The sequence below is a fragment of the Zootoca vivipara genome, chromosome 1, assembly GCF_965207765.1.
Source record: "Zootoca vivipara chromosome 1, rZooViv2.hap1.1, whole genome shotgun sequence".
NCBI classification, from domain to species: domain Eukaryota; kingdom Metazoa; phylum Chordata; class Lepidosauria; order Squamata; family Lacertidae; genus Zootoca; species Zootoca vivipara.
This window is the reverse complement of record NC_142582.1, coordinates 33333136-33359940: the sequence shown is the minus strand read 5'-3', so window position 1 is coordinate 33359940 and position 26805 is coordinate 33333136. Positions and strand designations below refer to the sequence as shown.

Genomic DNA, 26805 nt, shown 5'->3' with positions numbered 1-26805 from the left:
ACAGTAGAAAGCTTACTGAAAATGCCGAATCTTTGCCAGTGGTAGTACAATGGACTGATGAGCATCCTTCTGTAGACTGCAATTTCCAGATTTCTCTTATTCCAGATGGGCCTCTTATATTGAATTATTTGCCCACAGTGTCATTTCTGCTTTGGGGCTGGTTGTACTGTTGGTAATAACTAGATCTTTGTTCCTAGAACAACTTTCTGAGCTAGGAAGTGTTTCCAAGTATATAGGCATTTCTGACCTATATCCTCCCTCCCTTTACACCCCCTCCCCTGTGTCCTGCCCTTTCCCTTCTCTACACCTTTGCTTTTTTTATTACATAAAAAGAAAAAGGAACAAAGGTGTTAATAAAGAAGTTTCCAAGCTTTGGCAGTGAAAAGGGGTGTGTGTGTGTGTGTGTGTGTGTGTGTGTGTGTGTGTGTGTGTGTGTGTGGAATCGGTACTAATAGGTTATGAGGGAAGGGACAGAAAATAAAACACCAATAGCATTGTGACATTCTGTAAATCTAATGGTGTTGGATCCAGGCTTGCACTCAGTAGAGTTCTGCCTGTGCTGAAAGAAGAGGGTGGAGTAACCATTTTTACTCATTCCCCCACTCCATGTTCCCTAAAAAGCTGCTCTGGAGGATTGGGGCGCACTCTAACAATATGGAAGGTGGTTTTGGTGTGAACAGTGCAGTCTGTTTCTGTTTCTCTTTCTCTACTGGGGTGCCTGCTGGAACTTTGTTCCTCCTCTAGAGAAAATCTAGATGTAGTCCACAGTGTGGTCACACTTTTAATATTTTGTACATTTATCCTTGATGTCTCCCCCACTTCCCCTCCCAGAAAAACAAACAAACTGCTGTATAACTGGAAAAGGCATAACAAGGGGAAGCTAAGATAAACAGGGGTTTGGTGCACCTCACCTGAAAGCTTTTGGTGTTTTTTATTTATAGTAAAATGACAGCCAATAAAAGGCATGACAAATATTTATAAGATTATTAACAGCCTGAAGAGAGTGCGTAGATTAATTGTATTTATTTCTCTCAATACAAGTTATTGTGATCTTCTAGTGATATTGGCAGTTGGTTCAAAAGAGTAAACAGCAGGTACTTCACACAAGACACACTAAACTTTGAGAATAAAATGTAGTATCTTAGGTTTTAATTGTATTGGACAAAAATCACAAAAATAGTTCTATCCGTGGTTAATAGTCATAAAAGCAGAAATGGAGCTTCAGTATTCAGGAACAGTATACTGTACATCTGAAAATCAACAATAAGGAGTAGTCTGCTTGTGAATATTTTGAGTAGAAACTGAATGCTGAATGAGATGGGCCATACTTTCAACCACCATGGCAGTTTTTGTTGGGGTCATTTTTGGTAGACTGTATATGGTAAAGAGCGTTTTAAGGCAGAAAAGATAAACCCTTGACTCTGAGAGAACATTTTGCATAATGCAGTGGAAGGGTGTAGAGATAGACAGGTTGTATGCAATGTAGCATTAAACAGCCTATGCAGCATTAAGAATCTTACGCCTTATCAGTGGGACTTTGCTCCCCTCTCTCCCTCCTGTACACCTCCTAAATTTGTAATTGCTTGCAAAGTGGGAGGGAGACCAAGAGTCCTCCATATGGGTAACATACTGTTTGTTCTTCTATGGAGTGTTTCTTTTTGTTGCTGGTGAGTGGGCAAATGGCAAATTAAAGGCTATATTCTATCCACTTTTTTCACACAGTATATCTGGTATAGAGGAAGATCTAGTTTGGAAAATATTGTTGGAAACTTTTCTCTCTCTTTAAATAAGTATGGAATAAGCAAATTGTAATTTTTGCAACAGGAGACAGTCAGTTTATGCCCAGTATATTATTTCTGAGTGAGGAAGTTGTATTGTTAAATAATTCAATCTGCCTTTCCCCTACTTTGCTGTTTCTAACCCCCCCCCTCCCCCAGAACACCAGTTGTATTGCTAAAGGTTTGCTTTGTTTTTAGTGTCACAATTCCAGGACTAGACTCTTGCTTGTATTGATCTGGCTAGCTCCTCTCATTTCTTAAGTTTTGACAGACCAAATGACAATGGTCATGATCCAAAGAACTAGTTTAGGTCAGGGTAGATTAATTAAATCACGATTTAAATCACTAGTCAGTAAGACTTGATTTAATTCACTAGTCAGTAAGACTTGATTTAAATCATATTTTTTTTACAGAAAGACTCATTCTTGCTGGTATAATCTTAATATTTACAACCAGATGAAGGTTTCATTTTTGGAATAATAAATTTTCAGAGTAGTTTTTACAGTTATACATAGCTGCCAAATCTCCCGCTGAAAAATGCGGGATCAGCCGTGGCGTGGCACCGGAAGTCGCTTCTACGCATGTCCGGACATAGTTTTCTATCTTAATTTAGGAAGGTTTGCTTTGACAGTTTAAGAGTCCCCATCCTAGTGAATTCCATCAGAAATTTTCTTTCATTATTTGAATACTACCTGCTACCTGGAAACTCAACATACATTGAAGGATGGTTGGGTGAAACATGGAGTTACCAAGCTGATAGTTCTTTTGTAACACATTTAAATTATGGGGGGATACCAACTACTCCTGTGGATTTAATTTGAGGAATGTTTGTGAGAAAAAACATTTTTATTGCAACCAACTTTACAATGGTGCTTGTAACAAGGCACTATTTTTTACCTTACTCAATCACCTACAAGAAGTTGCCATGTACATTGTTTGATTTTTTTTTGTTATTATTTTTACTATTATTTTGTCTTGGAAATTGAAAAAGCAGGTTGCAGTTTGCCACAGGGGAGGGATTCAGGGGTGGAGAGTGTCAAATGGAATGCAGCAGTTACAGCCTCTGTCATGTAGGAAGACACCATTCCCATGGAGAGAATGGTGCCTCCTGCCCCAGAGTTTCTGTATCCTATTCTACCGCCTCTGCCACTGCTTGCTTTCTGGAGTGAACCTCTAACTCCTATTGAAAAGGACCAGAAGCTCCTTGCTGCGCACAACTAGCAACTGTGTCCTTTATCCTATTTATTAAAACAAAATAAAAAAATTCCGTGTGCATGCACACGAAAGCTCATACCAATGACAAACTTAGTTGGTCTCTAAGGTACGGCTGGAAGGAATTTTTTTTTATTTTGTTTCGACTACGTCAGACCAACACGGCTTCCTACCTGTAACTAGACCTATTTATTAAAATATTTTATCCTACACATTCAGGCAGGATTAATAATATGAAATTAAAGTAGTTGTATGTACTGTACATTCTAATTCCCTGGCTATTCTTAACATTGACAAAGCTTTCCTATTAGGTTGTTCGTACCTGAGAGATGAGGACCCCCACTGCTTTGTGTGCAGACACAGTTTCCACTACTTAGCTAGGGCCTAAGAACCAATTCTGTACCTTCTACTTGAATTGTCTTTCTGGCCCTGGTTTGGTTGCAAACCCATCACTGTGGCTTGGAGGGCTCCATATAAAATTATTAGGTCTTGGATGTTTTGCTGCTGCTGTACTGAGAGTTAGAAGTGGCTTGCTTCCTTCAGCCTGTGCCTTCAGAATTTTCTGGGTAAGGTAACTGCTCACTGTTTGACCTGATTAGCGGGTGCTTAAGGTGGGGTTTGGCTACATGTTCTGTATGGTTTGCTAATAAGAAGTGCTGAAGAAGGAGGGAGTTGGTGGAAGAGCACTTTAATGCCCCCTGCAAATAGGGCTGGGCGACATCTAGTTTTTCAACATCATGATATATCACCAGGTAAATATCATGATATCTTGATATATCACAATATATATCTGTGGTGGCGGAGGGCCTTGCTGGGCCTCCCCAAAGGGCAGAGGGTCCTGGCATACCTCCCTGCAGTGACAGAGGGTGCGCCGCGCTTCCCTGCAGTAGCAGAGGGCCTTTCCATGCCTCGTTGCAGTGGCAGAGGGCCCCACCATACCACCCCACAGCGGTGGAGGGTGCGCTGTGCTTCTCCATAGCAGTAGAGGGCCTTGACAAGGCTCCCTGTGGCGGTGGAGGGCCTTAAAATGTAAGGAAGAGGAAGATTTAATAAAAATATTAAGGAAACTTCCATATATTATATTTAATATATTTTCAACTAATTTATGAGTAGTTTAAGTGATTTACTAGTCAAGTTGCATCTGCTAAGTGAAATCTGTGCATGCATAAGCCCCACTGAGTTCAACTAAGCTTACTTCTACTTTCCTGGGAATGAATCCCAAACCGGGCACAGTCAAGTTCTTCTTATATAAACCCCCTTCTGTGAGCACATATTGGGATCCAAGCATCTTAGGTTTTGTTGATGTTTTTCAGTTTAAAGGCTAAGCCTTGTTAGAGGTATCCTAAGGACCACAGAGGCTCAGGATCCCGTGCCTTGTACACAATTCTGCATGTGTTTTGCATGTGTGTGTGTGTGCTTCAGCACAGGTTTTGCAGTGGAAATGAACTAGGAATTAATGTTGTATGTACATACAGAATTTGACAATTTGTCTTTTTTCAGCAAGATAATAAACACCTGCCTTTTTGACAACAAGGTAAACTGCAAAAACCCTTACTGCAATTAGCTATACATTGGTACCTCGATTGTCAAACATTATCCATTCTGGAAGACTGTTTGACTTCTGAAATATTTGACGACCAAGGCGGAGATTGCAAAGTCAGTCGAGAAAATTGGGGGGAAAACAAAAACAAAAACCCAACACAGTGGAAAACTGAGATACCACTGTACTGTCGACTCAACTTACATAGGGGGCATGTTCTGGGGATAGCGCATAAAGCCAAAATCACGTATAGTCAAAACGTTCCTAATGCTCCCCCTTTTAATTTTTATTTTATTTTTTGGCCAAGTGCATAAAGCAGAATTCATATGCAAGTGAATATGCATAATATGCGAGTTGGCTGTACAGTATCTGATTTGTTTCTGGCTTTTGCTCACTAAAGGAGGTGCTAGATGTTTGTGGTCAGGGGTCCCTTTACCTTTACCTTTAGATGTTTGTGGAAAGAAATATACCATAGATTGCATGACTGTTGATGAAATGATGGGGAGTAGAAAGCAATTTTTTTAAAATTTAAAAATAGGATTTCAGTTCAGTATATTGTCATACGTATTACCTCACTCTCTGCTGCTTTGCTTCCCTTTTTGCTTCAATATTTATGTTATAAAATACAAACACATCATCAGCAAATAAAGCAGCGTGGTAAAAATGGAGTAATAAAACAGGTTGTTAATAAAATACATTGATGTTAAAAACCCAGGAGAATAAAATTGTTTTTGCATTGTGCTAAAAATATATTAAAGAAGGTAACAGGCAAGCCTCTTTGGGAAATGAATTCCATAAAAATGGGATGCCACAACCACAAGGGAGCTTTTCCCAGTCATCTCCCTGTCACCTCAGGCAGGAAGAAGAAGGTTCTCTTAACATCTTGTGCAGGCATGTTTCTTAGGAGAAGTTCTGTTCCCAGTCAAATTTTGTATCTGAACTGAACTGAACTCTTCATCAGTTTAATTCCAAGCCAAAAGTGGGGTGTCTTAGAGGAATTTGGAGCCTTTCAGAGGTGAAGCAAGTTAAGTACTGATGGCATGAGTTGAAGCAGGGACCCTGAATGTTAGAAGGGAGAGTAAGCACCATATCTGACTTATAGAAGACATCTGAAGGCAGCCCTGTTCAGTTTTTACTGTTTGATGTTGTATTGTGTTTTACGGTAATTTCTTGGAAGCTGCCCAGAGTGGCTGGGGCAACCTAATCAGTTGAGAGATAGACATATAGATAGATAATATCATAATAATTATCATTATTATATTCCTTTATTGAAATTAGGGGGCACACCTGCTTTAGGGTTATGTGCCTCTTTTTCTTATGAACTTGTTTTTCTAGTGGTCACTAGAACACCCCGAAGTGGGGTTTCTCCAGCCTGCCCTCTAGGTCATGCTCCTCACTAGCCCTGCTTCACACCCTTTTTGATTGCTTTTGCTTGGCTAGAATGTGTCCTTGAACATGGATAATACTTATTACCTGCCTGGATGGAGGATAGAGAGGGGTGTGTGAGTGTGTGGCCTACTATACAAAAGTAGAAAGTGCATTTGTTGCTCCACTCATTTTTGCCTTTGGCCCTGCTCACCACTGGTATGTGTCCCTTGGCAGATTGTCCAGAAGGCAATGTTGCCCCTGGGTTTTGGGTTTGCTACTGGTCATTCAAATTAATCTTTTTCTTCCTCTTTCTTAGGTCACACAGATAATTAGATTATGTCTTATTGTAGTATGTCTACTGCAAATTTTGAGCTCTGAATGCTTACTTGATACCTTACAGTCATACCTCAACATCCGAACGCTTCGACATCTGAAGGTTTCGACTTCTGAAGTCGACAACCCCGGAAGTCTTTTCGCCACGCGCGCCCGGCATGCGCATTCTGCACCTGCACAGAAGCGTGAAATTGCGCTTTGCGCATCCGCCAAAGCGGCACTTCGACATCTGAAAACCTCGACTTACGAAGACAGCCGCGGAACGGATCGTCTTCGTAAATCGAGGTTCCACTGTATAACAATTGAGTAGAGAGTGCTTCATTCATTTATTTCTTTGCCTCTCATTTATATATGCTTAGAAAATCTCTCTCTCTCTCTCTCTCTCTCTCTCTCTCTCTCTCTCTCTCTCTCACACACACACACACACACAGAGTTGTGGATTCCAAGGTTATGCACTTTAAAAATAAATAAGCTCTGCAGTTACTTTAACAAAAATGGGGGTGCTATGCATACTTTATTGAAGAACTGAATAGTGATTTAAATTGCTATCTTAAACCTGAGAGTATATCCAATGGGCTTTTTCCCCTGAGTAGACATATATTGAATGGAACTGTTAAGAATCTTTCAGTCTGTTTTGCGGCATATCTAAATATTTGAAATCTTTCGAGGATGAATACTTAATCGAGGGCTTTGAGAGAGCATGTGGTATAAGTATGTGTATGCATGTGGAGCTATTTTTGTTGAGAGAGACTGCAAAAATGTTCTTGCCTAGTTTCCTATAGTGTCATGCTGCACTAGCAATTGGGAGATCTAAGTTCAGATTCTAATTATATGCTCTCTCTCTCTTTTTTTAATAATAATTTTTATTAGTTTTTATAGAAACAAGACAGACAAAACATACAAAATAAACTCTGTCCCTTCATTTTCCCTCCACCCCCAAGACCACTTCTGCCACCAGTGGTACCCATGGGCATTGAGAAACAAAGGGGTCCATTTTAAGCTGGGTTTGACCTCCCCCCTCCCTCCTCCACCCCCATCCCCCCCCCTGCCACTGAGAGGACAGAGGCGGAGGTTCTCTGAGGTTTGGTTTTTTCTAATTATATGCTCTCTCTTTGCACAGTGGTTGAGTACACAATCCGTTCCAGAGTGCTGTTTGCACCCCGAAAAGTATTCAACCTGAGCAGCGCTTTAGCGCATGTGCGAAGCGCCGATAGAGCATTTCTGTGCACATGCGCAGAACGCTTCTGCGCATGTGCACATGCTGAAACCCAGAAGTAAACACTTCTGGGTTCGCCGAGTACTTAACTCGAAAGTACGCAACCCGCAGCGAACGCAACCCGAGGTATGACACTATTCTAATCTAGCCCTGATGGAGTTGCCTTTTTATTGTTTACATTTTAAAAGTAGTTGTTTTTAAACTAGCTAAGTAAGGGGTCAGCAAACTTTTTCAGCAGGGGGCCGGTGAACTGTTCCTCAGACCTTGTGGGGGGCCGGACTATATTTGGGGGGAGGGGAAATGAACGAATTCCTATGCCCCACAAATAACCTAGAGATGCATTTTAAATAAAAGGACACATTCTACTCATGTAAAAACACCAGGCAGGCCCCACAAATAACCCAGATATGCATTTTAAATAAAAGGACACATTCTACTCATGTAAAAACATGCTGATTCCCGGACCGTCCGTGGGCCGGATTTAGAAGGCGATTGGGCTGCATCCGGCCCCTTGGCCTTAGTTTGGGGACCCCTGAGCTAAGTACTTCCCTACTCATAGTTACATACTCCTCTTCATTCTACACTTGCTTTATTTCTTATTTGTTCCCTTTGTACATCCTGCTTCAGGCAGGCCTGTGTTACTTCTTGGAATTGATGCACATGCCTAGAACCCAAGGCTTGTACTCAGGGCTGACCCACCCATGAAGTAAGATGAGGCCACCACCTTAGATGGCAGGATCCACAGGAGCAGCAGATCCAGCCTCCAAGGAATGCATCACCCACTGCTGCTGCCATGGTGGTGGTGACAGCTTTGGCATGCTCCCTTGAGGCCGGATCTGCTGCTTCCTTAGCAGCCCCCAACCCCCATGTTCCCTCTACAGCAGCCTATTGATGAACAGTTGCTGCTTGTCTCCTCCCCAACCTTGTTCCCACTATAGATATTACTCCTTCCCTTGCGGTTTGCCTCAGGTAGTGGTGTGGGGTGAGAATATTATCCAGAGCAGGCACCCCCAAACTGCGACCCTCCAGATGTTTTAGCCTATAACTCCCATGATCCCTAGCTAACAGGACCCAGTGGTTGGGGAAGATGGGAATTGTAGTCCAAAACATCTGGAGGGCTGAAGTTTGGGGATGCCTGCTCCAGAGAATATTCTCTGCTAGAAAATTCTCTGGAGAATGTTGTTGTTTAGTCATGTCTGACTCTTCTTGACCCCATGGACCATAGCACGCCAGGCACTCCTGTCTTCCACTGCCCCCCGCAGTTTGGTCAAACTCATGTTCGTAGCTTCGAGAACACTGTCCAACCATCTCATCCTCTGTCGTCCCCTTCTCCTTGTGCCCTCCATCTTTCCCAACATCAGGGTCTTTTCCAGGGAGTCTTCTCTTCTCATGAGGTGGCCAAAGTATTGGAGCCTCAGCTTCACAATCTGTCCTTCCAGTGTGCACTCAGGGCTGATTTCCTTCAGAATGGATAGGTTTGATCTTCTTGCAGTCCATGGGACTCTCAAGAGTCTCCTCCAGCACCACAATTCAAAAGCATCAATTCTTCGGTGATCAGCCTTCTTTATGGTCCAGCTCTCACTTCCATATATCACTACTAGGAAAACCATAGCTTTAACTATACGGACCTTTGTCGGCAAGGTGATGTCTCTGCTTTTTAAGATGCTGTCTAGGTTTGTCATTGCTTTTCTCCCAAGAAGCAGGCGTCTTTTCATTTTGTGACTGCTGTCACCATCTGCAGTGATCAAGGAGCCCAAGAAAGTAAAATCTCTCACTGCCTCCATTTCTTCCCCTTCTATTTGCCAGGAGGTGATGGGACCAGTGGCCATGATCTTGGTTTTTTTGATGTTGAGCTTCAGACCATATTTTGTGCTCTCCTCTTTCACCCTCATTAAAAGGCTCTTTAATTCCTCGTCACTTTCTGCCATCAAGGTTGTGTCATCTGCATATCTGAGGTTGTTGATATTTCTTCCGGCAATCTTAATTCCGGTTTGGTATTCATCTAGTCCAGCCTTTCAGATTATGGCCCTTATGGTTTCTTGCATTAACAAGTTAATGGTTCACAATGAATGTGCTGATCTAGGCTGTCTGCCCTCCCCACCTGGTGTGTGAAGGAAACAAATCATACTCCCTTGCTTTTTGCATTAATATAGGGGTTGTGATTATTTTCACTTCTAGAAAAACACAATGGCAGCTAAAGTTTTGTATTGGCTTACTGAGTATGGTATGACTGAAAAAAAGCCTGTGATGTCCAATTCAGAAGTAGCACTAAGCCAGGGATCACTAGCAAGGAGGCTATATAATTGCATTCTGAAGTATGCTTTGCTGTCAGAAGAATGTTTTAGAGTGATGTGCAAACTGGGCCACCGTGGTGAGGTGACAGATTGAATTTGGGGGAATCTTCCAGACACCCCATTCCAGTGGTGGATGGAGCAAGGGATGTGGCTCTTACTTTTGTACAGTTGGTTAATGTAATGGTGTTGTTGCGGCTACTCTCGGGTAAAGACACCTAAGTCCGTGCCTGTCTTTAATGGTTTTATTGTGCATAGTATTTATAGTGCAGAGATAGCAGAATACATGACCTCCTAGTCACTTGCAGAATCCGGGAGTGGACGTTTCCTGTTGCGTTACCAGCATAAGAGCTTAGGCACCCCAAAACGCCTCCTCCCGACCTTACGTTTAGTGGCGCGCCTTAATTCAGGCGCCGGAAGGGGCTGCCTGTTGCCCTCCACCTGTTGGTCAAGGCAGTGCAAGGGCTCTCCAACATCGCTGAGCCTTGCCTCCTCCATCCCGCTAACTTCCTCATTCCCCCCCCACCTGACCCGCTGCTGCTGCTCTCACTGGGCGAAGTGCTGGTCAGCAGGATGGGGAGAGGTTCCCTGTAGGAAGGTCCCCGACAGTTACATTCCAAAATTTCTTCATACAAAAGTCAGGTATTTTTACACATTCACAGCTCTAAACACTCAAGAACTATTATCACATTTCATTCCAACTAGGCAAAAATACTACTCAAGAAGGGCATCACATCGGGCTCATTCATTCATTCATTAAAAATATACACACTTAAAGCTGTTTACAAAAGATACAATAGTGCACCCCCACTTTAAAATATGCAAAAGTTAAAATATTAAAACAGATTTAAATTATCTCAATTTTCTAAGCATGTGTAACGGGTGTTCTTCATGCTGCTGGAAGGTTTTTTTTTTGATCTACCAGAGGCTCTTGTCACCAGAACAGGGTGGAGAGCTACTTTCACCGATTTCCTGTTTCCATACTGTTCCAAAGGGTCTCTCTCCCATTCTTGACCATATTTAGAGGGCTGGGGAAGTAGAATCTCATCTGTCAGTGAAATGGGAAGGGACACCATTTGATTCAGCCACCTATCTCCATCCAAGTTACATGAACACTGCTGTTAAGAATGTTTGCTCTTAATTACTATGTTATATCTTAACCCAGGGGTCAGCAAACTTTTTCAGCAGGGGGCCGGTCCACTGTCACTCAGACCTTGTGGTGGGCTGGACTATATTTTGGGGAAAAAATTGAACCAATTCTACTAGAACATATTCTACTCATGTAAAAACACTTATTCCCGGACCGTCCGTGGGCCGGATTTAGAAAGCGATTGGGCCGAATCCGGCTCCTGGGCCTTAGCTTGTCTACCCATGTAACCAGTATGTTAACCAATATGTTGAAAATGTTTGCTCTTAACCTTCCTGAGCCAGGGGATATTGTCTGGACCCCACAGTTATAGCAAATCTGAATTCCTTTCTGATCCATGTATTCCACTGGATGGTGCCAGTTCTGCTGCATATGTTCTTGGATGAAATGATTTTATTGACCCATTGCAGTATGACTTAAACCCTTGCTTTGGTGGACAAAATTTGGTTTGGTCACTCTGATGACCTTCAAGAGAAGAACAGGAAGAAAGTGACTGTTGATTCTCCTGGAACTCTCAGCAGCTTTTGATAGCTTAACCACAATATCCTCCTGGACTGCTTCTGTAGGTGGGGGGGGGGGGGAGAGAGACTGTTTCACTCCTTATGGGTTTGGATGACTGCACCTCAGCCCCCTGGCAGTTGTGCTGTGGGGTGCCACAGCACACCATCTTGTCCCCAGTTGTATTTAATTTCTGTATGAGGTCATAGGGAGTGGTTGTTAGAAGAGATAAGGCAACATGCTGCTGGTATGCTGGTGATACTCTACTCTGTTTATCTGAATCTGGAGAAGGGGTGCATACCCTAAAGCAGTACCTGGCAGTGTTGGAAACTGTGATATGAAAGCTAGGAGCTAAATGACAGCTTAAATCTAGGTTATGGGTGCTGCAACGGAATGTCTAGGCATGCTTTTTTTATTACAAGAATACAATGCCGAAAATGAATTACAGTGGTACCTCTACTTATGAATTTAATGCGTTCTGAACACACATCTGTAAGTCGAAAAAATTCGAATCTCATAGGAATGCATTGGGAGAAAAATCCGTAAGTAGAAGCAACCCTATCTAAAAATTCGTAAGTAGAAAAAATCCTATCTAAACCGCATCCAAGATGGTGGACGGAGCTCCATTCGTAAGTAGAAATATTCGTAAGTAGAGTTATTCGTAAGTAGAGGTACCACTGTAACTGCAGCTAGAATCTTATATTCATTTTTTGTATAGTCTAGTCATTATCTGAAGACTGCAAAAAACAAAACAAAAAAAATGCCATTCTTCCCCTGTCTTCCCCTCAGAGAGTGGCTGGAAGTGGGGAGGCAGAAAAAGGTCCTCCTTTTGTTCCAGCAGTGGCAATTTTAATCTGAAATCTTAGCACAGTACTGCTCCCAGAGCTCAGAAACTGTTCTCATTAATGAAATTCCCTGTTGCAGAATGGGCCCAGAACAATGAGAGTTTTGAACGCTGGTACCTGGATGCACTCATGGACTGTGTGAGTGCTAATAACTTTTGACCATATCCTGACAAGATGGAGGCCCTATGGCTGGGTGGTTCAGACAATTGGGTTGTGTACTAACTTTCTATAGGGTTATATTTCCTCTGAAGAAGCAGGTGTATGTATTAAAGGTGCTGCTAGGTACACTGCTGTGTTTGGAGCACTTGGCACACCAACTGCAGTTGGTGCCAACTATGGCTGTCCCTAGACAGGACTAGTGTTGGTAACCTGATGAGGCTACCCTTACAGTTGGTTCAGAAATTGCAACTAGTGTAAAATACAGTTGCTGGGTTGCTTAGTGTGACACCCAGCTTTACACATATTACAGTAGTTTTGAAAAAGTTGTGCAGGCTGCCTATTAGGTACTGAGCCAGGTTTTGTTGTTGGCATTTAAAGTCCTAAACCAATTTGCTACCGATTTGGCTCAACTTGTATTAATTCTCGAAGCCCTAAACTGCCTTAAGGGCCATTTGACCCCATGTGTTCCACCTCAGTCACTGACATCCTGTAATGGGGCACTTCTTGTGATTCCCCACACACCTGACTTAGAATCTGGTTGGCCTTTACTAGGGATAGAGCCTTTAGTGCAGCAGGAGTGCCAGTAGAGGTTTAGCAGGAATCTAGTATTTGAAACATGCCTTTTCTTTTAACAAAGTGATAGTTATGGATGTTTTGTATGATATATATGACTTTCATTTTTTATTAAACTATAGCTTATAAATATTTTTTAAAAACCTACTTGGGACCAAGATACCTTGCAGACAGTCTCCTGCAATACACACCAAGTCAGTGTTGAAAATCTTTTGGGGAAACCTTGCTGGTCATTCCACGACCAGTGAGTTGTCACTTGAAAGCAGTGTAAAAGTGGGCCTTCCCAGCAAAAGCTTCACCCTTTGGAATGCCTCCCCTTGGGTAACTCAGTGGAGAGAAGTGGAGAGAATAATGATTTTAAAACAGATTTAAGTACACTCAAGCTCTCCTAGATTCTGACTCTTATATGTTTTTTTTGTCTTGTTTTGTACTCTGCTCAGTTTTATTTGTAACACTGTATACAGTTGTGCTTTTATCTTATTTTTAATAAATCTACTGAAAGATATTTGCATTTTTATTGTTACTGTATTTTATTGTAAATTACTTAGAGATATTTGTTATTTTAAGTGGTATAAATGTGTACACACAAACTCTTTTAATGGTCAAGGGTCAAGTCTTAACTTGAACGGGAAAGGCAAATTAGGCTCCTTTCCCCATGGCAGGGGAAATAATTTAGCATTTTGCTTATATATATAACAAAGTCCATGTTTGTGCTTTAACGCTTAAATAGAGTAGACCTTTTCTGTTTTCTGTTTTTTTAATTCCCTCCTCTACATTCCCAGTGGTCCCAGCTGGGAGATAGAGTTCTAGCCTGAAGGGGAGGCGTGTTCTAGGCATTTGTGGCAAGGTCCTGTACCACCACTTCCACATTAAGGTTCAGTAAGTAAAGTAAAGTAAAGAAGAGGACAGGTTTCATTAAGGAAAAGTGAGACATAGCAGAGGATAGGTCATGATTATTAGCAAAGTCAGGCAAGCTGCAGTCAGGGCCAAAAGGTGAAGAAACAAAATGGGTAGCACCCTGGATAGCTCCAAGGCTGGAAGGCAAACTTGAATGTTATTCAGACAACCGGCAAACCCTGGCTGAGCCTTAGTAATATTGTACATCTAGGCCAACCCCTGATTAGTAGAGCCTTTTGCCTTAAAGGTGTCAAACCTGCTTTAGGAGCCACTGACTGGTGGTTTGAGGGAGGCACAGGCTCAGGTTCTATGATTGCCCCTGAGGTGGAATCTAAGAAGGGCAGTATATGCTCCTCAATTTCTAACCTTATTACACTATAAATTAGTCTCTTAATAGGCATAAGGTAAGTTGCATGTAAATTTGTGCCGTTGTAAATGGTGTGTAATTTCTTATTCATGTGCATCTTTCTTCCTTTCTTATTTATTTATAGTATTTTATCCCACCCTTCAGCCAAAAAGCCCCCTAGAGTGGCTTATGTAAAATCAGTTAAAACAAGATAGTCCCTGCCTGCAAGCCTGCAGTTGCAAGACATGACACACAAGAAAAAAGATCCAGGGTAGGAAGAGGAAAGTAAACTTAGCCACCCTCTTTCCCATTGAATTGTCTATTGAGTTTCTCATGACAAATTACAAATTTGACTGATAAGAGAGTTAACAGTGTGCAGTATATAGAATGGAGTACCCGTAGGGGGGCACAGCTGACCACAGAAGTGAAGAGGAGCACTCCACTCTGAAACATTTTGTTGAAAGTTCTGCTTGTTCTATTATGCAGTTAGCCTCTGAGTATCCATGTTTTGCAAATGTTGCTTTTGTATGATGAGATATCATTCATAAGAGTTTTATTCAGAGCATAATACAACAAACAGATTTGAAATGGAATGTTATTTTCAGGACTAGATGGGGCATGTGATTAATGTGTGAGCTTCACATATCACCACCCTGGGGGTCTGGTGCTGAAGGGCAGCCTCTAAATCTACTATGTAGATACAATAAATAAATGCACATTAATTGGGGAGTAATGGTTTTCAGAACTGGAAAGCATTTCTTTCTTACACTTTTGTATAGTCGCTATATTTCATTCTGTAATTTTAAGCTCACAATGCAAACATTAAACTTTCAGTTTCAGAAATTTGCCCCTTGAAACTAAACATAGTACTGTATTAATAATTCCTTGTTTTAACAGTTTGAAAAGTGAAGGTTGACTAAAAGCAAAAGTTTTTGAATTCCTCCTTAGCTGAGTGGGAGGTGAGCATGTGTATTCAGACAGAGGTTATGATTCTTCACATCACACTTACCACAGTCTGAACATGGTCAGTAGATGGATGACACAAGCTTTTTCTTCCTTGAATTTATTTAATAATCTCATTTTATAGAATGGCTTTAATTATTGATCCCCTTCCTCTGAAAGCAATGTGAGTTACATTTTTCCTCCAACCAGTAGTCTGATTTGGTATAAGGTAAATTATGTTTCACACTAACCTAAGAGTCCACTTAAACATTTCTATAAGAAATCTTGGAAATTTATTATCTGAAGCACAAGCACAGTGTGTGATGCATGTGGTTAATGAAGATTTAAAAGAAATTATGGCAAATTCAGGATTATCTTTTTGCAAAGGTGTTTATTATTTGAAGTATAAGAGTTTAAGTGATGAAGCAGGGAACACTTATTCTGTTTGGGGATTCATAATTAATGTATTTAGTACATTTTTGCTTTAAAATATTCATGTACTGAAAAAAGAGAAAGATCTGATCCTCATTGTGGATTTTAAAAACTTAATCTATAATTATTAAAGGTTTCTTGAATTACAAAGGTGTGTTCAGTGCCTCTCATATTTTAACATGTATCATTTTTGCAATTCAGTTTCATTTATTAAGACACCAAGAAGAAAGAGGGAAAACGAGATAGATAGGGGGTGGGAGATGAGGGTGGGAGTAGGTGACGATATATGTAGGGCGTATTCATCTGGGGTAGTGGCTCTACCCCTCTTGTGGGGTAGAGCCACTACCCCAGGGCCCCTCTCTAACAAATGGGTAGGTTTAGGATCCAGCAGTTCCTTCACTGACCCTATTTCTGAGGCATTGCATGGTACAAGTTTTTTTAATTTAATCAACTTGCAATCTATGTCTGCCTTCATGGTTTTCAGTTGTGGAAAGTGAGCAGGGGCTTTTGCCCTTTACATCTTTCACACATTTGGAAAGTACTTCATAAAATCTCTTCCCTTTTCCTTTGCCAAATATCTTCTCATTACAGCTGCCTTGTTAAAAAAAACTCTCAAAAGTAATTAACCCACTAATATGCTTACTAGTCCTCATACTCACACATATTTATAGTATTTATGTGTGGTTTAACAGAAGAAGAAAAAATAGTTTCTATGAAGATTACCTGTCTACTTGCCTGCAGGGTATTCTTACTTGGCAACGCAAGGAGAGCAATCTTTCTCTAAAGTTTTGGTTTTGTTTTTAACTGTAACCTGTGGGTTCATTGAAGAAGGATGAATGAGACTTTCCCTTGAATATATATAATAGTTTAGTAAAAATATTTTTCTCAAAGAGAAGCGACCTATTGAAATATTCTGAAATTAAGCTTTTCCCGAATTTTATTATTTTCTGCATGATAAGGCAGGATAGTGTGCTAGTTGTTTTTCTATAGTGCAGTAGTGACATCTCAACTATTACCTTCTTTTTAGGAACACCATTTGCAACGAGCTATCTCAGCACAGCAAGTCTTCAGAGAAAAGAAAGAGAACATGGTTATTCCAGTTCCTGAAGCAGAAAGTAATGTCAACTATTACAATCGTCTATACAAAGGAGAGTTTAAACAGCCAAAACAGTTCATTCATATCCAACGTAAGTTCATTGTTACTTTTTTTTCTTTTGCATTAAATGTCAAATCCACTGAGTGGCTGCTGACAAAAAATGTGCAGTAGTACTTTTAGGTTAAAGAAGTAATGTAATTTCCTCATTCTATGAGAAGTAGGAAGGCCTTTTGGGAACTAACCATTCTTCTATATTTGTTTTGTGGATGAGATTCTAGATTATCTTGCATATAATTCACATTGACAGAAACAATTTTGCTTCTTACTACTGATGAAGACAGAAATAGTAAAATACACCGGAAGGTGTAAAACCATTTTCTGTGGTTCAGAATTATGGTTTTATCCAAACAAATACACAATAGCATATGTCCAAGTCATTCATAGAGATCCTGCTTTGGGGTCTTCAGTGATGTGAGGCAGGTGTGGACCAAGAATAGGGCATTTTTAACAGTGGCACCTTGGCTCTGACATTTGTCCAGATCTTTTCAGTTCAGCTTGCTGGCCACCCATTTTGGACCCTTGAATGCAGAATTTCACCCTTAGTGGGAACGAAGGGTTATATGGATCCAGTCATTTGCCAGGTATTGTGTTTGGTATTAGAACAATCCATTCAGTATAGGCTTTACCATGGCATCTCTTACTGACAGATGCATGAGTGAACAGAATGACAGTTTTCATTATGCCCTTTCTGTGAATTTCTCAGGGGAGTGGTGCTGTTTCTTGTTTTGTATACTTGCTACTTCCAAGATTGTGGATGAGCTTCTTGTTTGTTGCATGCTCTTGAACACTTATGGACAAGTTAAGTTTATGCCTAGTGTGGGAGGTTAGCATAATGTGAACTGTATTGGAGATAAAAACAGTTACTACTAGAGAAAGAAAAATAAATAAATATGAACCTTAACTTCATAGAATTGGAATAATCTTGATTATTACCTTAACCAGTCTTCTGCAAGTAGAAGGATTAAGTCATCTCTGATAGGTGATAATCTAACCTCCTTTAAAAAATAATCATGGAATAAGAAAGTGAGATTTATTTATATCATCCAGCTGTTGTTGAGATTATGAAAACCTTCCAAACAAGTAAATGTCAATGTTTGAATGATAAGAGTGGCTGATTGTGAAAGCCCCTTCATTACTGCTTTAGAAGGTTTGGGGGGGTCCTAATTTGATTAAAATTGAATGCATCCAAGGATACGGCTTGTAGATGTCATAAGGGCTCCCTCCTTTTTTTGTCATTGTAATTTGAGAACTGGTATTTGGAAAAAGTGTCCAGCTATCCTTTAAGGCATTAAAGGGTATTAATGCCATTAAGATAGGGTGTCTTAACATATATTCATATTATGTGGTAGGATAAGATAGCTATCATCTTACATTAGGGGAAAGTTTTTCCAAATTGTGCTCTGTTCTTTGTTATTCTTTAAGTCTTGTTAGTCTAGTAGCCCCCAAATTATTTTGCCTTTCTTTGTATTGTGCACAGTAGGTCACTTTTTTGAGTCAGCATGAGCCATTTTTTTGTGGGTATCTTTCAGAAGCACAGATGCTCTGTTCTTATGGTGTACTGATCCTGATCTTCTGTATCGTCTTTGGTGGAAGAGGAAGTTTTCCAATAAACAAGTCCTGCCTTTTGAGAGCAGCTGTTTGAACTAGTTGACATTTTATTCATTTCCAGCTGATTGTTGTTAGTATGCATGTCCATTTCACATGGTATTTTAAAGTATGTTTCTGTCCCCTTTTTATTTCAGCTTTTAATCTGGACAATGAGCAACCTGATTATGATATGGACTCAGAAGATGAGACATTATTAAATAGGCTCAATCGGAAGATGGAAATCAAACCACTGCAGTTTGAAATTATGATAGACAGGCTTGAGAAAGCTAGTTCTAATCAGGTATTACGGTTTCCAAAGCACTATTCATCTAAGATTTCACTAATAAAGTTGAATTTTGATAAGAGTTCCTTAATGTGAATGTCTTTATTTATTTTTACTATTTACTTTGTTGGGAGCTGCCCAGAGTGGCTGGGGCAACCCAGTCAGATGGGTTGCATGTAAATAAATAAAAAATATTTATTTATTTATATCTCATTAATAAAGCCTTAAGCTTTACTAGTCTATGGAGCTTTCCTTTATCTGTTACCAGTTCCTCTTGCTTGTTGGGAGGTTGTATTGAATGCCTATCTCAGCTGTGGGGGGATAAGGCCCTCTGTGCCTCTCATTTAATGTTGCATGTAGGGTCCTTATAGACAGTAGTTACATGGTTTGTGTGATGCTTGAGTCATGCCTAGGTGCAAAATCCAGGAGGTGAGCAGAAAATTACTTTAGCTAGGATTTACTAATGCTGCTGTAGAAAGGACCACAGCATGCCTTTTGTCAAGCTAAAAGCTTTTCTCCAATTTAAAGAAAAACATGACACGTCAATTTACACAATAGACTATAAATCCTTGGTTTCATTATATTGTCAAAAAAGTATTCATTTTAAGCTTTCCAATTTTTTCTTACTGATATTTCTTTATTTAGAAATTTCACTTCCACCTTGTGATTTACAAAAATCTAAATCACACTATCATAAACAATCATTCAGTTAAACTATTTTAAAAATACAATAGAGGCAGGTATTGTGCAAGGTTAAAATATAAACAAAACATCAAGTACAAAGCAAGGCAAAGGCCTGCTGAAATGAAAAGGTTTTTACCAACTGATGAAAGAAAAGAGAGGGGACTATTATTCTTCACAGGGCAATGTGTTCTACAGTGGATGCAAAATTTTGCTCAGTGCTCTGTTCCAACGAATTCAAGAAGCACAAGTTCTAATATAGGCGGCATGAGGGTCACCTGAATCTCACGAAACCATATTCAAAGTTGAATTAAAGTTTTATCTGTACCTTGAGGAATCATTCTATATTTGTGTATTCTTCTGTGGTTCCAACAATAGTTTTAGAAATGCCTAGTGAACGAGCGTAATAAAAAGATTTCACATCTTCTTGAAGCACTAACTGCTATTCTGTTATATGAGCCCTAACAATTTAGACAAATGGTGTGGTTAGAGCCATCAAAAACCAAAGATTTTTGGAGCCATTCTATTCATAACCTGGAGCTGGGAAAGTTTCTTTGTTGTGTCAAGTGATATGGAACCTTGGTTCTTGAACACCTTGGTACTCGAACATTTCGCCTCCCAAATGCTGAAAACCCGGAAGTACGTATTCTGGTTTTCAAACGTTTTTTGGAAGCCGAACGTCCGATGCAGCTGTTGGCTATTGTTTCCAGGGTGCCTGTGCCAAACGGAAGCCAAACCTTGGTTTGCGAACGTTTTGGAAGTCGAACAGACTTCTGGAACGGATTGTGTTCAAGAACCAAAGTACCACTGTACTTCAATTGGCTGGTTAAATAGTAGTTTATAGTGCCTCTCATTATAAAGCAGACTGTCATAATTGATGCTAGGATCACATTTCTTCTGCAAGGGGGGACTTGACCATATAAATCATACAGTGTCATCTTCTAAAGTGTAAATAAGATAGCAACTAGTGTAAATTTCAGATACTGTCCAAATAATGATAGTTAATTAATCATTGTTTTCTTGTGAAGAAAATGAGGCCGTGAAAGAGCATGGAACAACTTAGAGATTTGTGCTGAATATTGGTTCATTTTGACTGTGTGTATTCGTCCAAACTGCCAAAAGTTCAGTCTTCCATTCTCAGGCACTGGATGGCATTAAACCTAATTCAGCAGAGCATGTGCAGGATCCCAGAATAAGCATTTGAACATGTGGAACTGGAAAGTTGCCCATGAAATACGTTTCGTATAGGAAAAGTAGCTGATGGTAATAGTTTCTGTGTAGGTGCTATTAAATCATTATTGGCTGAAAAGCAAGGTCTTCCAAGGAAGTAGTTAACTTCATTAAGTGATCAGTTTTCATTTCAAAGAAATAATTGTTTGTGCAAACAAAGAACAATAGAGCTCAAGTGTCTTGAGCTCAGATATATAGAACAAATGTGTAACTTGTGTCAAAAGCAGCTTTACATTTTCAGGCATATAATCATAATGGAGAGGTTCTGTTTAGTTGATGTCTGGGTATCCAGTTACTATTCTCAAAATCTCAAAAAGTGAAATAAAAGATTTTTATAAAATCCTTGATATTGTTATAATTAGCATTGTTATCAGATGTGCCTGAAGCCAATGAACCTTGACAGAATTTAAGAACCAGTTCATCCTGCCACCCCATAAAAAGTTACTTGTTGCAGCTTTAAGAGTGCATTCTGTGCCTGTGTATGCAACAGCTTTACAAACAAACTTACAGTAAACTCAAGCAATTTTAATCTAAGGTAACTGCAAACTATTAGATTTAATTCCTGGTTCATATGACACAACAAGCCAACATTCATTGAAAACGAAACTAATCTCCACAGAAGTCCTCATCCCACTAAACAGGAGGAATAGAGGGAAGGGTGGAGTGGGCAAGCCATGGTTCAGCATTATTTGTGAACACAGCCAATATCTTAAAAAGCAGTGGTTCCCAATTAGCTAAGTACTATGGACCCCATAGGGACGCGGGTGGCGCTGTGGTCTAAACCACTGAGCCTAGAGCTTGCCGATCAAAAGGTCGACGGTCAGAATCCCCGCGAAGGGGTGAGCTCCCGTTGTTCGGTCCCAGCTCCTGCCCACCTAGCAGTTCAAAAGCACATCAAGCACATCGTGCGCTGCTGTGGTTTGCCAGAAGCGGCTTAGTCATGCTGGCCACATGACCCAGAAGCTGTACACCAGCTCCCTTGGCCAGTAAAGCAAGATGAGTGCCACAACCCCAGAGTCGACTGCGACTAGACCTAATGGTCAGGGGTCCCTTTACCTTTATGGACCCCATGTTTTTCAAAAGCCAAGCCATGGACCCTCTACTTTTTTTGGGGGGGATACTTGGTTATTTTTGTTATGTGAATGGTGCTAAGGACCCCCTGGGTGAATTACGCGAACCCCCAATGGTCCGTGGACCCCCAATTGGGAATCACTGTGTTAGAGTGTTTTCAGAGAAGGAAACTTAACAAGAGCAGTCCCAGAATGTCAAACTCTCTTACTTTACCAAACATACGGATTTCTGGAAACACCTGGGATTACAATATGCAGCTCTTAGGAGCACTTAGGAATGTCTATAGTACATCACAGTGCATCAGAAATCAGTATTTTGGGACCTATAGGGTAGCTTTTGTAAAGACTCAGAATTGCAGGGTAATGTGGTCTGAAGCATCATCATGTTTCTCTAAAGTACTTGTCTCAACCCAGCAAAAGTTAGTTGCACTCAAGTCCCATTAAAGTCTGTGAGGCACGTGTGCTCATCTACTTGCCATAAAGTCTGTGAGGCAAAGTAGTTACAGCTAACTTAAGCCCCATTAATTTTAATGGGATATAAGTGTGACTACTTTTAGTTAGAATAGGGCCGCTGGGTGTTGATATCCTCATTTTGACTACGAGAGAAGGCTTTCTGAAAACTCTTGTTTCCTGCGGCTGTGAGCTGTTCTCATTCTTTATTATAAAATATCCCTTTTACCCTAGTTCTTTAGTTTTATACCTCAATCCCACCAAAATCATTGTGTGGGAAGGAAAAAAGCTTAGCAGCCTAGATTCCACAGCACTAAAGTTCAATAATTTTATCTATGTAAAGATGAACTGACATTTTCCAGTTTGCTTTTCCTCCTTTAGTTGAATAAAACTTACTTTCATTGGGTGTGCTCCTAAGGACTGAGTGAAGAAAATATGTAAATCATTTTAAATACCTAATAGACTTACTAGCTTATTTGTTTTGCTGCTTGGAATGGAGAGACCATTCACTCAAGGAGTGTAGACAGAACTCAGGCAATTCCAGTGTAGCTCAGGGGTGGTCCGGATCTGTATTCCCTGGAACAACTCTGTTCTTCAGAGAAATTGGTAGGTTAGGCAGGGTCTAGATTATGGAACTGGTGAGAATAGAAATTATAGATTTATTTTGACACAAGTGTAGGCATCATTTTAGCCTTTAATCGCTTAGCAAGATAAGCTTGTTGAGGTATGAAATATTTTGACCAACCCAAATCACCTGAAGGTACCTCCTAGTTTCTATTGCTATATTGACAGTATGGAAATATGTGCACCTGCAGCCAAAATAACTGTCTGCTGCTACAGAGGAACTAAATGATACAGACACTGCATTTCAGACACCGATGAATAATTTGTAGTATTAAAGAAGTATTTCGTCATAAAATGTCTGATGTCTAATTTTTGTGCAAAAGGTCTTTTTTTTGAAGCTGTAAAGTCATGCCACATTGCTCTCTTCACACCTTGCAGTACTAATTGTATAAAGAAACCAAAGTTCTAATAGCTAATACATTGTAGAGGATTGTGTGTTACATGTCCTTATCAAAATTTTCATCCTGGATTATTGTTAAGAACAACTTTTAAAATAATACTTTGTGTTACACAACAATGTTTTTATATCTTTTCCAGCTTGTAACACTTCAGGAAGCTAAGTTGCTGCTAAATGAGGATGATTACCTTATTAAGGCTGTCTATGACTACTGGGTAAGAAAACGTAAGAACTGCAGAGGGCCTTCCCTCATCCCCCAAATCAAGCAAGAAAAAAGAGACGGCTCCACCAACAATGATCCATACGTGGCATTTCGGAGGAGAACAGAGAAAATGCAGACAAGAAAGGTAACTCAGTTCTGCAGTTTTCCAAACTGCTATTTTCCAAAGGTTAAATGTCACAAATTCTTTGTCTTATTAAGGACAAAAGGTGAAAATGTTGCATTGTCTGCTAAAATCTGTTTACCTAACTCCTAATCAAGATTACAGTAAGGAAGTTTTTAAGTAATATTAGCTAGAATATTAATAAAATAAAGATCATGGGTCTAATCACATTCTCATTCTAATTTTTGGAGTACTATAGTACATGAATGCAGTGTGCCTTCAAAGTGGATCCTAATTTACAGTTTTTGTTCAAGACTTTAGCTTCCCTTCTCTTGTCACTTTCTGCAGTCCATTCTTTGAAACAATTCAGTCACATTTCCTTGGATTTCGAATGCCCAGATCTCTGTATCAATATTCCGTGGCCCTGATGATTATGTTAAAAGATATAACTTTTGTTTATTTTGATTTCTGTTGTTTGTTTTTGCATTTTGGAAATAAATAAATATTCTATAGGCCAGTTGTAAATGTTTCCTTTTTAAGGAAGTAGCTTGAGCAAATAGTGGGTTTTCAGTTTTAGATGACACTATTTAAGAGTCATCTCAATTTGGCTTTAGGCCAGTTCCAGCTTGGAACTGAAACTGCCTTGATCACCCTATGGGATGACATTTGCTGGAAGAAGGATGGAGAAGTGTGACCATGCTAAATTTCTTGGACTTTCAGGGACATGGACTAGTGTCTTTTGAGATTCACTGGCCAAGCTTGATATTGAAAACCACTTGCTCTGGTGTTTCTGATCCTACTTGGCAGATTCCTTCCAGAAAGTGATGCTGGGGGACTGCTCTGTGCCATGGCAATTATATTATAGACTGTCACTCTCTGTATCATTCTCAATTTAACTTCTATATGACATTGCTGGGGAAAACCATTTGTAAATTTGGGCTGAGGGCATTGCTGACATTTGGCTTACCTCCTTTTCATCTAACTTGGATAAGGCAGTAGAAGTCTTGAACCAAGTGCCTATAGTCATGGACTCGATTCCGGCAAGGCATAGGCTCTGTGGATGTTTCTGACTGGGGAGGTGAAGTTTACCTTGTTCTGGATTACTGTTGTGGAAGCAGAATGCTACCCGAACATAGTTTGGACCCAACCTTAAATGTCAGTGGTTCAATATAAAGTGCAATTATTTAAACTCCGTACGACTACATCTTCCATATATGCTTTTTACTATTAATATTTTTTCTCCAACAGAACCGAAAAAATGATGAAGCCTCTTATGAGAAAATGCTGAAATTAAGAAGGGAGTTTAGTAGAGCCATAACAATTTTAGAGATGATTAAGAGACGAGAGAAAACAAAACGAGAGTTGTTACATTTGACATTGGAAGTTGTGGAGAAAAGGTAATTTTTTCTTCCATTCTTGTTAAAGAGGTTCCACTTGAATTCCATAAAATAATATGTTTTAGTTGAAGTGCAGTGATGAGCGAATATAGTATATTTGGTGGAATGTTGCACTTGGCACATGGGGTGTTCTATCCTATATCAAACATATCCATTCTCAGTTTGTAAATAGGAAGCAATGATGACATGCCTTGCTGGGTTCCTGTAACAATAAAGACAAAATATTTTAAAGCACTTCACATATTTAAAGTATTTCATTAATGATTAGCAATAATTACTTTTCTTTTTTGTTAAGATACCATTTGGGTGATTATGGAGGTGAAATACTTAACGAAGTCAAACTTAATACAACTGAAAAAGAGATGAACACCACTCCAGCAGCTCTTCATAATGGAAATCATCACAAGGTTCAAGAATGTAAAGCTAAGGTAAATGACTTCATGACCATTACCGTATTTTTCACTCCATAAAATGCACCTGACCCTAAGACGCACTTAGTTTTCTGAGGAGGAAAGGGGGAAAGCCCCGTTTGGGGGATCAGCTCACAGTTGTGCAGCTTCTTTTGCAAAGAGGAAAAGCCCCATTTTTAAAGGATCAGCTCAAAGTTGTTTGCAAAGGGAAAAAATCCTGTTCAACTCACAGTTCTGCAGCTTCTGATAATCTAATCAGCCAGATACTCCAATCAGCCAGTCACATGTTGCTGGGGAAACAAACAGCCTCCCTCTCCAGAACATTCAACAATGGAGGCCGGGGGGGGGGCGGAAGGGAGCTAGCATCCCTTATCTCCCTCCCCAATCTCTTGCAATCAGCTGCTGAGCGGCTTCCTCTTTCCCTCTTGTTAGCCTTTAGATATATATATATATTATATATAAAAGCACAATCTGCTTTTCACCCCCTGGGCAATTCGGCTTCAGGGACCACACATTCGCTCCATAAGACGCACAGACACTGCACCTTACTTTTTTAGGAGGAAAAAAAGTGTGTCTTATGGAGCGAAAATACGGTAATTACCCTGGCTACTTTGTCCTTTTTTGTAATGTGGAAAGTGTGATGTATATGCAGTAATAATTATTTTCTATAATGTCAGAAGAAAGCAGAAATAAAAATCTATTTTAAGTTGTATGTACATCAGATAGCAATACCTGATGTTTGTAGTCAGCTGTATATCTTTTTTCATTTTAGCAGTTCAAAAATCAATAGCACAGGAGCTGAGAAGGTGTGCTGTGCTTCTTGGTTTATGCAACTAATTAGAAAGGGCTATATTTCTAGTTGTATATGAAGCCATTTGCTGGAGGCATTGCTGCATTTTAGAATGCTTTCAGGTTATAGAGGTAAAGAACATAAAAATTGTTTCTTCCTTTAGACCTCTTACAAGAGATAACTGCAGATTAAAGCTTTTTTGGCAGTTAATTTTAGCTAATTTATCCAGACACTTTTAAAAATTTGCTTCATATTAGTAGAGAAATAATCTTCCAGCACGGTCTTCAAATCACTGTAATGGTAACAGTTGCAATTACTTCATAGAGACTCATGCTTGCCGAGCTTTTAGAATTGGCTTACTTTTAGATGGTTCTTTTTAGAAAAGAACTAAACATTTTCAAATATTTTAAATCAAAATCCTTAAAACGTTTCTCTCTTGTGTTTAACTTTGATGACATCTAGTGGTTATTACATTGTAGGCACCTATCACTGTTCCATTTGGTTCGTACTTGCCTTGTTCTCTGCTGCCACAAAGTATCAAACTTTGAGCGGGGGGAAAGTGTTCAAGACACCAGCTTTTTAGAAATTTGCTGAGTACTTTTAAAAGTTAGTGCAGAACACAGTAAAGGATACTGAATATTATATGTGCGAGTTGTTTAATATTAAATTTTGTAAAAGAAATACTTGTTCAGAGTTATATAAACTTTATTCTTTAGGCAACCTGTTCATGAACAAAGCTGAACCATAGTGAAATTGGAAGGGTGGTGGAGGATATAGACTGTTTAATGAAATAAGAATAATTATTAACAAACGGGGGGTTGTCCAAAATT

The 26805-nt window shown here is 39.9% G+C and overlaps 1 protein-coding gene across 2 annotated transcripts in view; it reads left to right on the top strand.

The window, feature by feature from the left end:
• EPC2 (enhancer of polycomb 2) overlaps nucleotides 1-26805 on the top strand; it is a 51072-nt gene that overhangs the window by 12114 nt on the left and 12153 nt on the right. For both annotated transcript variants that reach the window (XM_035131277.3, XM_088661643.1), the window contains exons 2-6: nucleotides 16605-16764; nucleotides 18476-18621; nucleotides 23196-23402; nucleotides 24627-24775; nucleotides 25071-25203. In XM_035131277.3, the coding sequence (XP_034987168.1) occupies nucleotides 16605-16764; nucleotides 18476-18621; nucleotides 23196-23402; nucleotides 24627-24775; nucleotides 25071-25203 (795 nt within the window). The remainder of the gene's footprint in view (nucleotides 1-16604; nucleotides 16765-18475; nucleotides 18622-23195; nucleotides 23403-24626; nucleotides 24776-25070; nucleotides 25204-26805) is intronic.